The sequence below is a fragment of the Nicotiana tabacum genome, chromosome 16 (genome assembly GCF_000715075.1).
Source record: "Nicotiana tabacum cultivar K326 chromosome 16, ASM71507v2, whole genome shotgun sequence".
NCBI classification, from domain to species: Eukaryota; Viridiplantae; Streptophyta; class Magnoliopsida; order Solanales; family Solanaceae; genus Nicotiana; species Nicotiana tabacum.
The window spans coordinates 137,760,983-137,778,083 of record NC_134095.1 but is presented as its reverse complement, the minus strand read 5'-3'; the positions used below and the strand labels follow the sequence as shown (position 1 = coordinate 137,778,083).

At 39.5% G+C, this 17,101-nt stretch overlaps 1 protein-coding gene across 1 annotated transcript; it reads right to left on the bottom strand.

The window, feature by feature from the left end:
- Positions 1–4,802: 4,802 nt before the first annotated feature.
- On the bottom strand, positions 4,803–6,308 carry LOC107807011 (kirola-like). Its single transcript, XM_016631289.2, has 2 exons — positions 6,084–6,308; positions 4,803–5,271 (listed from the first exon to the last, which is right to left on the bottom strand). Exons 1-2 carry the CDS (start codon positions 6,268–6,270, stop codon positions 5,018–5,020), a joined length of 441 nt encoding a protein of 146 aa, XP_016486775.1. The 5' UTR covers positions 6,271–6,308; the 3' UTR covers positions 4,803–5,017.
- Positions 6,309–17,101: the final 10,793 nt, after the last annotated feature.

The following is a 17,101-nucleotide window of genomic DNA, read 5'->3' as shown; positions in this document are numbered from 1 at the left end:
ATCCCTCACAAAGGCTAGATACGAAAGACAACCCTTCCCAACCATATGTTGGGATTTCAAGAATGAGATCACTCTACTGGGAACATAATCAGTCGCACCTCGCCACTCAATCTGTGGCACACCCGCTATATCCAATGTGACTATCTTAGCATGACATTCCTGAATAGCACAACACGGAGATAGCCAATCCATGCCCAAAATGACATCAAAATCCACCATACACAATAATAAAAGATCCATACGAATCTCCAGACTCTCAATAGTCACCACACACGGCCGGTACACACGGTCTACAATAACAGTATCACCAACCGGGGTAGATATATGAACAGGTGAAGCAAAAAACTCATGGGACGTACCCAAATAACGAGTAAAGTATGATGACACATAAGAAAAAGTGGAATTGGGATCAAATAATACAGAGACATCTCTATGGCAGACTGAAACAATACATGTGATAACAGCATCTGAAGCAATAGCATCGGGTCTGCCTGGAAGTGCATAGAAACGGGCCTGACCGCCACCTAATCGACCTCCCCCTCTAAGGCGACCCCTAACTGACTAACCTACACCTCTAGCTGGTTGGACGGCGGTGGTGAAGTAACTAGCGCTGAAGCTGATGGCTGACCCCTCTGCTGAGATGAACTCGCAAGTCAACGAGGACACTGCCTCCATATATGACCCATCTCACCACAATCATAACAACTCCTAGGTGCTAGAGAAGTGTACTGAAGGGAACCCCTCACACCGGAGTGACTAGCAGATGCATCTGGCATAGAAGAGCCCTCAACCGATGGAGCACGGGACAAACTCTAAGCTGGAAAGGCACTAAGTGATGACTGGCCCTGATGAGAATTGTGAGAACCATGCCCCGATGACGCCCCACGATAACCTGGGTGAGCTGGCTGCACATGTCTAAATGGATGTCCTCTGTCGTGCTGAAACTGACCTCTCGAAAGAGTACCACTATAACTACCAGATCCTCGAGGCCTCTTGGTCTCCCTCTCCTCTCCCTCCTAGCGACAAACAAACTCAATCTCACGAGCAATATCCACAATCTCCTCAAAAGTATAACTAATCTCCTTCTCCTTGGTCATGAGAATATGAAGCTGATAAGAGAGGCCATCAACAAACCTCCTAATCCTCTCTCTATCTGTCAGAACCATTCAAATACCATGACGAGCTAACTCGGAGAACCTCATCTCGTACTGTGCACTGTTATCTCTCGCTAACGCAACCACTCAAACTCCCTACGTAGCTCCTCTCTGCGGGACTACGACACATACTTCTCCAGAAAGAGAACGGAGAACTGCTGCTAGGTAAGAGGTGCTACACCAACAAGCCTACACCTCTAAAAAGCCTCCCAACAAGTGAATGCAACTCCAGAAAATTGATAACTAGTGAAAGCGACCCCACCGGTCTCCAGAATACCCACTGTACAAAGCATCCTCTGGTAATTATCTAAGAAACCGTGGTCATCCTCGCCCTCTGTACCACTGAAGGTCAGAGGCTGCAGTCTACCAAACCTCTCCAACCTACACTGCTCATCCTTCAGCATAGCAGGAACTACATAGTCCTGAGCAGCTGCAACCGACTGGGCTGGATATGCCCCCGGCATCTGAAGTCCCTGCACAACCTGCTCAGGTGTGCGAGCGGTGGGAGTCTGATTGCCTCCCCCGGCCTGAGAAGTAGCTGTGGATGTAGTGGCTGAAACCGCCTGAGCTAGGCTAGTGCAAACTGATAAGATCTGAGCCAAGGCCTCCTGAAGATCCGAAATCAAAATTTGCACAACTGGTGCCTGAGCTAGTGCTGCTGGAGCGCCCATAACTGAAATAGGAAAGATTGGGTAGGAGATAACAAGGACTCCAAACATCGGGAAACTACCTCGAAGACTACCAAGGATAAACTGCATAGAATATCAGCACCCACCGTGTACGGAAACACCTAGATCTGCACACGATGTGTAGGGTGTAGCGTGAGTACAACTAACTCAGTGAATAACAAGACTAAGTAAGGAACTAAAGATAGTGACGAGCTACACATTTATAGTTCAATTTCAGTAATCTCAACAAGGAAAAATAGGCATGTTTTCAAATCCGGTAATTAAGTCAAATCAGTTTATACATGTGAAGTTCAAGTAAAATCAGATGTAACATCTCTCAGAAATTTCAATGTAGTGATATGAGAGCTAAGTGCAACAATAAGGAAATCAAATGCATCCTCTCAGAGCAATAGTCACTCAGTCATCCCATTCACTCCAACCTCACAATCACTCATTTCCTCACAGACACTCGTTCCTCACAGCCACTCATTCCTCTTAGTCGCTCGGCACGTGACACTCGCACTTAGTAGGTACGTACGCTCACTGGAGGTGTGTACAGACTCCGGAAGGGCTCCTTCAACCCAAGCTCTATATCAAGCCAATCATGGCATAAATCAATGAAACATGCTGCGACGTGCAACCCGATCTCATAAATATCCTCACAATCAAGCCCTCGGCCTCACTTAGTCATTGACCTCTTTCGTCTCTCGAGCTCTCACTAATCATAAAAATTAGCCCACACATCAATGATATGATGTACCAAGAAGGAAATAATAAAGACTGAGATATAATATACGAGCAAAACTGAGACTGAGTACAAATAGCAATTAGCAGGTAATTTAACAGTTAACACTTCCTCTGTAGGTCCTAACAGTATAAACACATAGCCTAAATATGATTTCTAACATAATTTACTATCAAATTTCTATAACACATGGAGATCATATAGCTAACAACAAGTTATTCCACTTTACAGTTCCATAGAATGGACCATGTCATGATTCCCACTGTGCATGCCTACACGCCTGTCACCTAGCATGTGTGTCACCTCCAAACCAATCACATAAAACATAATCCTAGGTTTCATACCCTTAAAACCAGATTTAGAACTGTTACTTAACTCAATTAGAGAAAATCTCTACTCCAACACACCTTTGCCTTACGAATCGGCCTCCAAATGCCTCGAATCTAACCACAAACAATACGATACAATCAACACATGCTAAAGGAGTCAATTCTACAAGAAAATAAGAGATTATAAATCAAAAAATCCGAAATCAGCTCAAAGCCGGTTCCCGGGTCCACATCTCAAAATCAAACAAAAGTCACAAAATCTGGATGCCTAGTTAACTACGAGTCTAACCATACCAAATTCATCAAAATCCAACACCAAATCGCCACTCAAATTCCCAAAATCAACTCTACAAATCCCTAGCCTCAAACCCCCAAATTACATCTAAAAAACACACAAACTAGGTGGAAAAAATCAATGAGGAAACAAGATAATTGATAAAAAATGAGCATAAAGAACTTACCTCAAAAATCTCTTCAAAAACCCTCTCAAAAATCGACTAAGCCCGAGTTCAAAATATTAGAAATTGTGAAAATCTCGGAACCCTCATTTTTATATATTCTGCCCAGGCTTTCTGCTTTTGCAGACATTTAGCTGCATCTGCGGTCCCGCCTCCGCTTCTGCGGAAACTCACTTAATGTGACCAACCGCTTCTGCTGGTGCGCATCTGTGCAAACCAATTACACTTCTGCGGACCAGTGGCTCCCAAGCCAATTCCGCTTCTGCGACCCCTGCCCGCATCTGCGCAATCACAGGTGCGGAAACCCCATAGTACTTGCGACCTCTACTGAAATCCTCCAACTCCGCACCTGCGCACCACCTGCCGCACCTGCGGCCAAGACCCTCGCAGGTGTGATTACATCAGAAATGCTACAACTTCAACAACTTCACAACTCCAATTCTTGATTTGTTAACTACCCGAAATCAACCCGAGGCCCATGGGACCTAGCCCAAATATATCAACAAGTCTTAAAACATCATACAAACTTAGTCGAATCCTCAAATAAACTCAAAAAACACTAAAAAAAAATGAATCGCACATAGATTCAAGCCTAATGAACTTTGAGACTTCCAATTTCTACAACCGACGCTGAAACCTATCAAATCACGTCCGATTAACCGCAAATTTTGCACACAAATGACATCACGAACCTACTCCAACTTCCGAAATTGGAATCCGACCCCGATATTCCACTCCCAATAAAACTTCCCAAAATTTAACTTTTGTTATTTCAAGCCTAATTCCACTACGGACCTCCAAACCACAATCAGAACACGTCCCTAAGTCCATAATTACCCAACAGAGCTAATAGAACCATCAAAACTCTATTCCGGAGTCGTTTACACATAAGTCAACATCTGGTCAACCATTTCAACATAAGCTTTCCATTACAAGACTAAGTGCCTCAATTCACTCTGAAATTCCTCCGGACCCGAACTGACTAACCTAGTAAGTCATATAACAACTAAAGCATAAAAGAAGCAGTAAATGAGAAAACGAGACTACAACTCTCAAAACGGCCGGCTGGGTTGTTACAGTAGGCGACAATCTACAACACACGCCTCGGGGTGTAGCCCTTCCCCGGATCCTATGTGAACGCGGGATGACTTGTGCACCAAGCTGCCTTTTTACTCAAGAGATTGAAAATAGTGGTGCAGGTTTGTTCTCTTGAAATTGGCTCATGATATCAGTTAGCGTTTCTCTAAAATTTTAAGGTTTAGTCTCAACGCTTATTTGAGATAGTTTCATATGCATTTTCACTAAAATATAGCTAACAACTAAATTGTATAAGACATAATATGACTGGCTAGTAATCAGCACTGCAGTAGGAACTGTTTGTAAATCTGTCCCCATATAACTACTATATAAACCCAAAAAATGGCGGAAAAAAAATGAGAATAGCACGCTGATAAATATATCGTCTTTGTTATAGGTAAAGCTCACACTTGCAAAATTCATAATATCTTACATATATTCACCATTGGATATATAATATATTCTTCAAACACAACATTATTTATTTCACACGCAGCTAGCTACAACTAGCCAATATTGCCAAATACTCATCACGCAGACACAGAAATATGTATATGACATGTATGCATGTATATATATATATATATTACTTGAGAAGGTGACCCTCTATATCTCTAGTGACACGTAGGGCATAACCCAAGAAAACGAGAGGGTCTGGAGTGTCTTCAGTTTTCTTCTCGTACACAAATGTCCATGTAGTCCATTGGTGGTCATGGGATGAGATCATAGTGAAGGAATTGTACAACTCTAACAGATCCCCTCCAATCACTTTCCAAGTGATTGATTTCTTCTGATGATCCACAGCTTCAATCACCTGCTTACAGATTTTATCGTTTCCATCTGTAATCAATAAAGTTCGTAAGCACAGATGTTACTCGATGTTCAATTGTCTAGTTCCTCATATAAAAGATATAAACATCCGGAATAACATATTTTCTTCTCATTTTTTTCCCTTTGTTTTTCATTTTCATTTTCTAAAAATTTATTTGAAGCTCACAAAGATTGGACGTGCTATATTTTTCCTGAATAAAATTATCGTTAAAAATCTCAAAAGAGCAATTGGCATTGTGGAAAACAATGAATTAGTAGGGGGAAAAAAGATTAAAATTGATAATATTGAGTTTGGTATGACAAGGAATTTTCCTTGAGAAATATTTTTTTTTAATATATTTGGTAAAAAAAAATTCAGTACTTGGTAATTGGTGAGTGAAAAATATTCCATGTATATATTATATTGAATGCTAGTAATAATATTAGCAAATAGAGTGTTAATAAGTATTTTGAGTATTATCAATAATATGTCTAAGTGTTAGTTGGATCAAGTAATATGAAGTCAAACATTAAGATAGTTATTAGAAAAGTGACTTTCCCTTTTGATGCAAACCATTTTATGGTAACCAAAAACATCATCAAATATGAAAACTTTTTTTATTGAATAAAGACTTCTTGACATACTAAATACACTCAAATGCAAAAATTGATACAAGTAAATAATATATATGTATAGAGAGAAGAAATATGAATTATATACCGTCGTTATATTTCCAGTTAACAATCGAACCAATTCTTGACATACTAAATACACTTAAATGCAAAAATTGATATAAGTAAATAATATATATGTATAGAGAGAAGAAATATGAATTACATACCGTCATTATATTTCCAACTAACAATCGAACCAACTTTTACGATCTCACCTTCATCAATATCAACTTTGTGGACCTTACCAGGACTTATGTTGGATATATGATGAGTATTGGTATGAAAAATATCATGAATCAGGTGTCCTCCACACTTCACCTCTACTGAAGCAATCAACTTGCCTTTCAGACCCATATTTTCTTCGATATAGAAGAAAACTTGAGAAAAAGAAGCGGTGAGAAAAAGTTGAGAGGCTGTAGTCTTTATATAGATTATGCTCTTAGCTGTTATTATTATTATTAAATATATTATGTTCTAGTTAGCTGCATGAAAAGCTAGTATAAAACATGATCCATGACAACTCATGTTTTTTATTAGTGGAGATGGAAGATAAATGTCAGCTCATTACGTGTACAATTATATCATCGCCCTAAAATTTTAATCATTTGGCTTATTTTCAAAAGGAAAAAGGTCTAAATTTTCCCCTAATGTATTCGATTGAGATTGGATTTATCTTCCATTAAAAAAGTAGCCTATTCGTAGCCCTGCCAATATACAAATAGTTCAAATTTACCCCTTTCGGCTAATGAAAGTGAAGAGTCCGAAACCTAAGTAATGGTATTTTTGATTCAAAATACTTTTATACAGTTAAAAAAAAAGTTATATTTCTAACTAAAACGCAGTATTATATTGCGTTTTAGTTTAACGGAAAGTTAGCCATTAATGTAAAACGCAGTATAATACTACGTTTTAATTAATAATTTATTTTTTATAGGAAAACACAGTATAATACTACGTTTTAGGAAAACGTAATATTATACTGCATTTTCGTATTAAATTATAAACTCGTCTTCTTCCCCACGACAGAAACCAGTTGGTTTCAAATTAAAAAATCCCCCCACCTTCCAGCAGTGGTCCCCCCTCCTTTTCTAAAAACTAATCGATTGGGCCCCACCCGTCACCCAAAAAATAAAGAGTGTAGGTCCCGCATACAACCTAAGCCTTTGATTGTTGTTGATTCCTTCTTTCGGGCTCAAAATTTTAAATTTTCGACATTTCAAAAAACATAAATCGAGGTATTCCGATTTAGTTTATGTCGAAACTCGTATAATTATGCATATTTGTTTTCTTGAATGTGTTTCCACATTGATTTGTGTTATGTTTGCGATTAAATTTGTATGTTATTTTTACCCGGATTAAATTATTAGTGTTTTAAAAAAATAGTTAAAAGTTGAGAAATAATTTTTATTGTTAATAAAATTGTTTATAAATATCTTTTACTGTTTTATATGTAATTTCGTGAATGTTATGTTCATATGTTTGTGATTTTATTTAGTTTAGATTATTTATTTGCTTAAAGAATAGTGTCTTAGTAAAATATAGATCCTTTTAGCGTAGTAAAATGTAGAACCTTTTAGCGTAGTAAAATATAGAGCCTTATAGCGTACTAAATATAAAGCCTTTTAGCGTAGTAAATTATAGTGCCTTTTAGCGTAGAGACCCTGTAGTTTAAGTATCTACTAACTACAAACTTTATCCAATTTCACTTTACAAAAATTAATTATATAATTTATAAAACAAACTTACAGAACTAACAAATTAATATATGTTGTCAAATTAAATATCGAGCGTGGAACCCATAGTTATATACCCTATCCAATTAAAATTAATTATTTAATTTATAAAACTAAAAAAAATAAAAATATTAAAATTTACAAACATAAGAATTCAGGATAACTTGGTGCTACTAGGCCTCAATTATCGAGCCTGGAACCCATAGAGGGTGTTTGGCTAAGCTTATAAGCTGGTCAAACTAGTTTATAAGCACTTTTCGGCTTATTTACGCGTTTGGTAAGTTAAAAGTGCTTATAAGCCAGATGCTTATAAGTCAAAAATAAGCCAAAAACCATAAGTTGGTCACCACATCTTATGAATTTTTAGCTTATAATCACTTTAAGTTTGACCAAGATTTTACTATTTTATCCTTAAAATATTCCTTTTTAGAACAAAACTCCTACATCAGTACTCACTGCCTCAAGTATTTTTTCAACCTAAACTTGAAATTAACTCCTAATCTAACTAGAGGGTGTTTGGCTAAGCTTATAAGTTGGCCAAACTAGCTTATAAGCACTTTTCGGCTTATTTACGCGTTTGGTTAAAAGTGCTTATAAGTCAGGTGCTTATAAGTCAAAAATAAACCAAAAGTCATAAGCTGGTCACCCCATCTTATAAATTTTTACCTTATAAGCACTTTAAGTTTGACCAAGATTTTTACTATTTTATCCTTAAAATATTCCTTTTTAAGACAAAACTCCTACATCGGTACTCACTGCCTCAAGTATTTTTTCAACCTAAACACTCCCCCCCCTCTTCCACCCCGCCTCTTCAAGTTTGCAATTCTCATTGACTATTTAATATAAGCAAATTCTCTATTCCTTTGCATATTTGTATCATTATGATTGCTTATTAATCTTTGAACTATATGTAATAAGTGAGGACATATTAAATTTTTGGTGTATTTCTATATAAGTGTTGTGGCGATGAAGAGAGTGTTTGTTTCTCTTCCAATATTTTATCCTATTTAGATTTATTTTTTATGGAGAAACTTTTGTCAATTTATTAATTATTATAACTTATGATTATATGTTTATCATAAAATAAATTATATTTATCATAAAAATTATCTTATCTAAGCAAGGTAGTATTTAATAAAATGACAAATAGAATATTTTGTATTTGAATCGATATCGAATCTAAAATTTTGAAGAAATTACGCCCTTATAAGTGTAAACACTTCTAAGGTTTTTTAAGTCATCTTAACATAAAAAGGAGTTTATCAGCACTTTTTAATTAAATACTGTATCAATATATTATCAATTTCATCACTTGTATCCAAACACGTAACTGCTTATTTATTAAATCAGTTTTAGCACTTAAAAGTGCTTTTCAGCACATAATGCTTGTGAGTTATTTCAAATGAGCTTATCCAAATGGGCTCCTAGTAGACCCCCCTCCCCCACCCTCCTCCTTTTCTATCGGTAGCAACATCAAAAAGAGCATGTTCTCATCAGCCATCGGAGTTATATTTCTAGGTCGCGACCAACAAAATCAAGGTCGTCGTCAGTGAAAATATTTTCAATAATGGGACTCTCCTTTTTTTAGATCTGATAAAGGGCTTCATGGGATGAAGAAGATGTGAAACTGTGGCAAAGAAGAAAAAGATGATAAAGTATCAAGGGGGTTGTCAGAGTTTACCTATGAGATTTAGTATTTTTTTTAATGGGGTTTTGATTTTAACGGCAGTTGAAAGTGTGTGAGAACTAAATTGAGACAAGGAAGAGGTCCACATTTGCCCCGGGAAAATGAAGAGAAAGAGGAAGGAAGAAGGAGGTCCCAACCGACAAATTTTTCAGTGAGGTTCAAGATGGCGCTCCCATGGTTGTTGCCCAATTGTTGTATACGTGAGGTGCAAATGTATTTGTGTAAGAAAAAGAGTGAAGAGAGTAAGGAAAAGAGTGAAGAGAGTAAGGAAAAAAGGGGTGGCTATGAGTTAAAAACTAAGAGAGGGCAGCCCGGTGCATTAAGTGTCACAATCCAAATTTCTCATCGTCGGAATCGTGATGGAGCCTAACATCGCACTTGTTAGGCAAGCAAACGTTAGAGTTTTATTCACCTTTTTCCTTTACTTTTTATAATTAAAATTTAGCAGAAACCAAATCAACGGAAATAAAAGCGGAAGTACATATTTAACTGTTTATCCTTATACTATTAACAAAATTGAACGGTTACAATACAGAAACTGGTGTCACCACTCACGAACATTCTATGAATAACCATAAGTATGGGTTTGAAAGAAAATACATATGTCTCAAAGAAAGTAAAATAGAAATGAGGAAAATATAAGAGGGGACACCAGGGCCTACGGATGCCTGCAGGACTATATTGGGTCTCCTAGATGAATGCCTTCAACCGACCTCTCGATCATCCACAACCAGCTCCGACATCTGCACAGAAAGTTCAAAGTGCAATATCAGTACAACCGACCACATGTACTGGTAAGTTCCAAGCCTAACCTCTACGAGGTAGTGACGAGGCTAAGGCATAACCTGCAACAGTATATGATAAAACAAAAGGAAATATGGAATGAATTGAAAAAATAACTTGCAGCAAAGTAAATACGGAACCCAGATATTTTTCTAGTACTCAGCAATAACCAATCCTTAAGAGAGTTACAATGCTGCAGAATATAATCACATCAGAGGAAGAATACATAAACAACAAAATGATGTGGTGCGCATCCTGATCCCACCATATAACAAGTAATAATATGAACATTTACCCTTATTACTCCTTGTTGTGGCGTGCAACCCGATCCCACCAGTCCACCTTATTACTCCTTAATATATCACCCTTATTCCTCGTGTTGCAGCGTGCAACCCGATCCCACATGTTCTACCCTTATTGCTCCTTGTTGCGGAGCACAACCCGATCCCACCAGACAATCACATTTCACTCTTATTCCTCCTATTGCGGCGTGCAACCCGATCCCACCATATCAGTACCAATCATAAATAAAAACAAGTATTTCACAATTTAGCTCAAAACCCTCCACAACATTTATACCTCAAACCAAAATAACGGAAAATCTATACAATTATGAAACTTCATAAGTTAATACTACACAACGAGACCAACCAAAAGGGTACCATGAAGTACCAATAAACCAACTTAAACTAACAATGTAATATAATAAAACTACGGAACAATTAATACATTCAATAAAGAAAACAACATTTAAGAAGAAGCGATTAGACATGGAAGCATCAATAAGCAAGTAACAGTTAAAACCGAAAAATAATATATTAGGAATGGGAAAGGGAACAGGCCAAACAGATAATTTGGCGGTGCATAGGTACTCGTCACCACACCTATACGCCACACACAATGAATTTCACATAGCAATTAAGTCGGGGATCCCTAATCCCTTGAGTCAAGGTTAGACCAAACACTTACTTCAAGCCAACGCGTAACTCATAGCTCAATTACAGCTTTCCCTCTCGATTCCATCTCCAATCAACTCATATCTAGTCATAATTAACTTAATAACAACAATTATCACTAAAGAAATCAATTCCAATGCATAATTATAGGTTTTCCAACATTTTTCCCAAAAAGTCAAAAATCGACCCCGGGACCACTAGGTCAAAACCCGAAATTCAAACCAAAACCTAATTACCCATTCACCCCCGAGCCTGGATATATAATGCTTTTGGGAATCCGACCTCAATTTGAGGTTTAAATCCCCAAATTTCGAAATTCCTAAGTTCTACTCAAAAATCCCAATTCCACCATGAAAACCCTAAATTCTAGGATGATATCTTGTGAAAAGAAGTAAAAGATTGAAAGAAATGAGTTAACAATCATGTACCTATGATTTGGGGAAGAACTAGCCTTTAGAAAATCGCCTCTTGAAGTTTTGGTTTTGAAAAACAGTAGAACGAATGAAAAATCCCGTCTAAGTCTAAAGTTATCAGCTGCAGATGTCGCATTTGCGACCTTAGCTTTGCAAATGGGAAGCTCACAATTGCGAAGGGACTATAGCAATTGCGAAGACTTCACAATCCTGCTGCCATTGCAAATGCAAAGAAAGTGTCGCATTTGCAAATAGTGTTCCTCACAAATGCGAGAAATAGATCCCATTTGCAATCGTACCCCTCCCAATCTCCTTTCGCATTTGCAAAGGTTTGTTCGCATTTGTGAACTTTGCTGGACCAGTCTTCTAATCGCAATTGTGATGAAAGGCTCGCAAATGCAGACCCTGCAGGACTCGCAATTGCGATGCTTGAGCTCGCAATTGAGAGATTAGGGGCCTGCAACAAGCTGAAGCATACCAACAATATCCTGTAAGTTCCAAATCACTCTGTGGCCTATCCAAAACTCACCCGAGCCCTCGGGGCTCCAAACCAAACATGCACACAAGTCTTAAAATATCATACGAACATGCTCGTGCGATCAAATCGCTAAAATAGCATCTAAAACTACGGATTTAACACCAAAACACATAAAATTTTCAAGATAGTTCAAAACTTCTATTTTCTCAACCCAAGGTCCGAATTACATCAAATAAACTCCATTTTCACCAATTTTCACAGACATGACTTAAATATCATATTAAATATGTACCGGGCTCTGGAACTAAAATATGGGTCTGATACCGACGAGAACACACATTAATCAATTTCTTTAAATCCTTATTATTCCAGTTTAACAATTTGCATCAAAAAATTATTTCTCGGTCTAGGGACCTCAAAATTTGATTCCGGGCATACGCCCAGGTCCTATATTTTACTACGGATCCTCCAGGACCGTCAGAATAGGGGTGTGGATCCGTTTACTCAAAATGTTGACTGAAGTCAACTAAAATCAACTTTTAAAGGCAAAAATTATTATTTTCTCAAATTTCCATATAAAGGGTTTTCGGAGTCGCGCCCAAACTACGGACGCAAATTGAGGAGAGATAAAATAAAGTTTTTAATGCCTGAAAATGCGGATTCGAGTTCTAAAACATAAGATAACCTTTTGGGTCATCACATTCTCCACCTCTAAAAAAACCATTCGTCCTCGAACGGACATAGAAAAGTACTTGAGTCGGTAAAAAGATGGGTATATCTGTTCTGCATATCAGACTCGGACTCCAGGTAGCTGCCTCAACACGCTGACCTCTCCACATCATATAAAACAAAGGATAACTCTTCATTCTCAATTGATGAACATGCCAGTCTAGAATATCTACCGGTGCCTCATCGTAGGTCAAATCCTCGTCCAACTGGACAGTGCTGAAGTCTATCACGTGGGACGGATCGCCGTGATACTGTTGAAGCATGGACACATGAAACACTGGATGCACTGCTGATAAACCTGGCAGCAACGAAAGTCAGGAAGCCACCTCTCCCACTCGATCAAGGATCTCAAAAAGCCCAATGAACCTAGGGTTTAACTTGCCCTTCTTCCCAAATATCATCACGCCCTTCATAGGCGACACCCGAAGCAACACTCTCTCTCCGACCATGAATGCTACATCACGAACCTTACGATCGGCATAACCTTTTTGCATGGACTGAGCTGTATGAAGTCTATCCTGAATGATCTTAACCTTATCCAAGGCATCCTGTACTAGATTTGTACCCAATAACCGAGCCTCCCCCAACTCAAACCACCCAACCGGCGATCGACAATGTCTCTCATATAATGCCTCATAGGGAGCCATCTGGATGCTCGACTAATAACTGTTGTTGTAGGAAAACTTTGCTAACGGAAATAATTGATCCCAAGAAACTCTAAAGTCAATAAAACAGGCGTAGAGCATATCCTCCAAAATTTGAATAGTACTCTCGGACTGTCCGTCCGTCTGAGGATGAAATAATATGCTCAACTCGACCCGCGTACCCAACTCACGCTGTACTTCCCTCAAGAAATACGAGGTAAACTACGTACCTTGATCAGAAATGATAGACACGGGAACACCATGGAGACAAACGATCTCAAGGATATAGATCTCTGCAACCGCTCCGAAGTATAGGAAACTGCCACAGGAATGAAATGCGCTGACTTAGTCAGCCTATCCACAATGACCTGTATTGCATCGAACTTCCTCTGAGTCTGTGGGAGTCCAACAACAAAATCCATAATGATACGCTCCCACTTCCACTCAGGAATTTCAATCTTCTGAAGCAAACCGCCAGGTCTCTAATGCTCGTACTTTACTTGCTGACAATTCAAATACCGAGCTACATATGCAACGATGTCCTTCTTCATCCTCCTCTACCAATAATGCTGCCGCAAGTCCTAATACTTCTTAGTGGCGCCCGGATGAATAGAATACCGAGAACTGTGAGCCTCCTCTAGGAACAACTCACGAAGTCTGTCCATATTAGGCACAAAAACATGACCTTGTATCCTCAAAACTCCATCATCTCCCACTATAACCTGCTTGGCATCTCCGTGTCGCACTGTCCCTAAGGACAAGCAAATGAGGATTATCATATTTCTAATCTCTGGTACGCTCAAATAAGAAAGACCGAGCAATTGTACAGACTAGAACACGACTGGGCTCAGAAATATCCAACCTTACGAACTGATTGGCCAAATTCTAAACATCTAATGCAAGCGGTCTCTCACCGACTGGAATATATGCAAAGGCTTCCCATACTAGCTGACTTCCTACTCAAAACATCGGCCACCATATTGGCCTTCCCGGGAAGATAATAGATGGTGATATCACAATCTTTCAATAGCTCCAACCACCTTCTTTGCCTCAAATTGAGCTCCTTCTGTTTGAATAAATACTGCAAACTCTTATGATCCATGAACACCTCACACGACATGTCATATGGATAGTGCCTCCAAATCTTCAGTGAGTGAACATTGGTTGCTAGCTCCAAATCGTGAACTGGATAATTCTTCTTGTGAATCTTCAACTGCCGCGAAGCATATGTAATAACCTAGCCACCCTGCATCAGTTTCATACCAAGTACAATATGATATGCATCACAATATACTGTATATGACCCTGAACTTCTGGGCAACACTAACATTGGCACCATAGTCAAAGTTGTCTTGAGCATCTGGAAGCTCGCCTCACACTTATCCGACCATCTACACGGGGCACCCTTCTGGGTCAACCTACTCATCAGGGATGCTATGGATGAAAACTCCTCTACAAATCAAATGTAGTAACCCGCCAAACCTAGAAAACTACGGATCTCTGTAGATGATGTGGGTCTCCGCCAGTCCTTAACTACCTTAATCTTCATAGGATCCACCTGAATACCATCTGCTGATACAACGTGACCCAAGAAAGCAACTGAACCCAACCAAAACTCACATTTCAAAAATTTAGCATATAACTGGATGTCTCTTAAAGTCTGAAGAACGACTCGAAGATGTTGCTCATGCTCCTCTCGGCTGCGGGAGTAGATCAACATATCATCAATGAAAACAATCACGAAGGAATCCAGATAGGGCTTGAATACCCGGTTCATCAAATCCATAAATGCTGCTAGGGTATTTGTCAACCCAAATGACATCACTGGGAACTCATAATGCCCATACCGAGTCCGAAAGACTGTCTTAGGGATATCGGATGCCATAATCCTGAACTGACTTTAGCCAGATCTCAAATTAATATTCAAAAACACTTTGGCACCACAATGCTGATCAAATAAATCATCAATTATCGGCAATGGATACTTGTTCTTGATGGTGACCTTGTTCAACTGATGATAGTCTATGCACATCCTCATCGACCCATCCTTCTTCACTACAAACAATGTTGGTGCACCCTAGGGCGAGACACTAAGTCTATCAAAGCCCTTATCAAGCAAATCTTGCAGCTGCTACTTCAATTCCTTCAATTCTGGCGGGGCCATACGGTATGGCAGAATAGAAATGGGCGGAGTGCCGGAAGGCAAATCAATGCAAAAGTCGATAGGGTGGCATCCCCGGCAGACCTGTAGGAAATACCTTTGGGAACTCCCTAACAACTGGTACAGAATCCTTGTAAGAAACCTCTGCACTAGAATCACGAACATAATCCAGGTAAGCCAAACACCCCTTCTCGACCTTACGCCGAGCCTTCATATAAGAAATAAGCATGCTAGTAGAATGACCAGGAGTCTATCTCCACTCTAAATGAGAAAACCTCGGCAAGGCTAAGGTTACGGTTTTGGCATGACAGTCCAATATAGCATGATAAGGTGACATTCAATCTATCCCCAAAATGATATCGAAATCAACCATATCAAGAAGTAGGAGATTTGCACTAGTCAAGACCCCCAATAATAACCACACATGAACGATAGAGACGATCTACAACAATAGAATCCCCCACCTATGTGGACACAAACATGGGAACACTCAAAGAATCGCGAGGCATAACCAAATATGAATAAAAATAAGATGACACATAGGAGTATATAGACCCCGGATAAAATAGAACTGAAATATCTCTACTCCAAACTGAAACCGTACCTGTGATAACAACATCAGATGCCTCAACCTCAGGCCTAGCTGGGAAGGAATAACATCCGGGTTGGGCCCCACTAATCTGAATCATATCACTAGGACGGCCTGCTGTTAGCTGGCCTCCACCTCTAGCAGCCTGGCCTCTACCTCTAACGGCCTGACCTCCACCTCTAGCGGGCTGACCCCTACCTCTAGCTGGCTAAGCGGGTGGTGCCGAGATCATGGCACCAGAACTCTGTTGCTGTGACTGAACACCCACTAATCTCGAACATGTCCTCTGGACATGCCTATACTGATCACATTCTAAGAATCCATCTGAATATTGCGGCGAGGAAACTGAGACTAAATGTGACGAACCGGCTGACCGCGATAAAAACTCTAAAGAGGAGGTGCTCTGATATGAGTTGGCAGTGCACTATAAGCTGGCTGCCCTGAAGGAGGTACATAAGGACCATGACCCCCCGAAGCTCCATGGGATGCCTGAAGTGCTGAATAAAATAGTCTACGATGATGGCCTCAACCAAAAGTACCCCGACCTCCATATGAGGCCCCACTGAATCCACAGGAATGACGAGGCCTCTTGTCAGACCCCTGACCACTTCCCTGAGCTAAAACCATCTCAACTCGTTCGGCCACATTGGTCGTATCCTGGAAAGAAATCTCACTCCTTGTCTCCTTAGAAATCTAACTGATAGGCTGAGAAAGTCCCTCAATAAACCTCCTCACCCTCTATCTCTCAGTGGGAAGTATAAGAAGAGCATAGTAGGCCAAATCAACAAATCTGGTGTCGTACTAAGTGACGATCATAGAACCCTACTAAAGGCGCTCGAACTGCCTCTAATAATCCTCTCTCTGAGTGATAGAAAGATACTTCTCCAAAAATAGCTAAAAGAACTGGTCCGAAGTGAGAGCTGGCGACCCAGCTAGTCCGACCAAACAATAATCCCTCCACAATTTCTTGGCGGAACCTGACAGGCGAAAACTACCAAACTCGACCCCATTG

Excerpts from the sequence above, each read along its gene's own strand:
- LOC107807011 (XM_016631289.2), bottom strand. The coding sequence starts at position 6,270 with ATGGGTCTGAAAGGCAAGTTGATTGCTTCAGTAGAGGTGAAGTGTGGA. Across the intron at positions 5,272-6,083 it reads TAGTTGGAAATATAATGACG|ATGGAAACGATAAAATCTGT; the intron begins GTATGTAATTCA and ends TATTGATTACAG.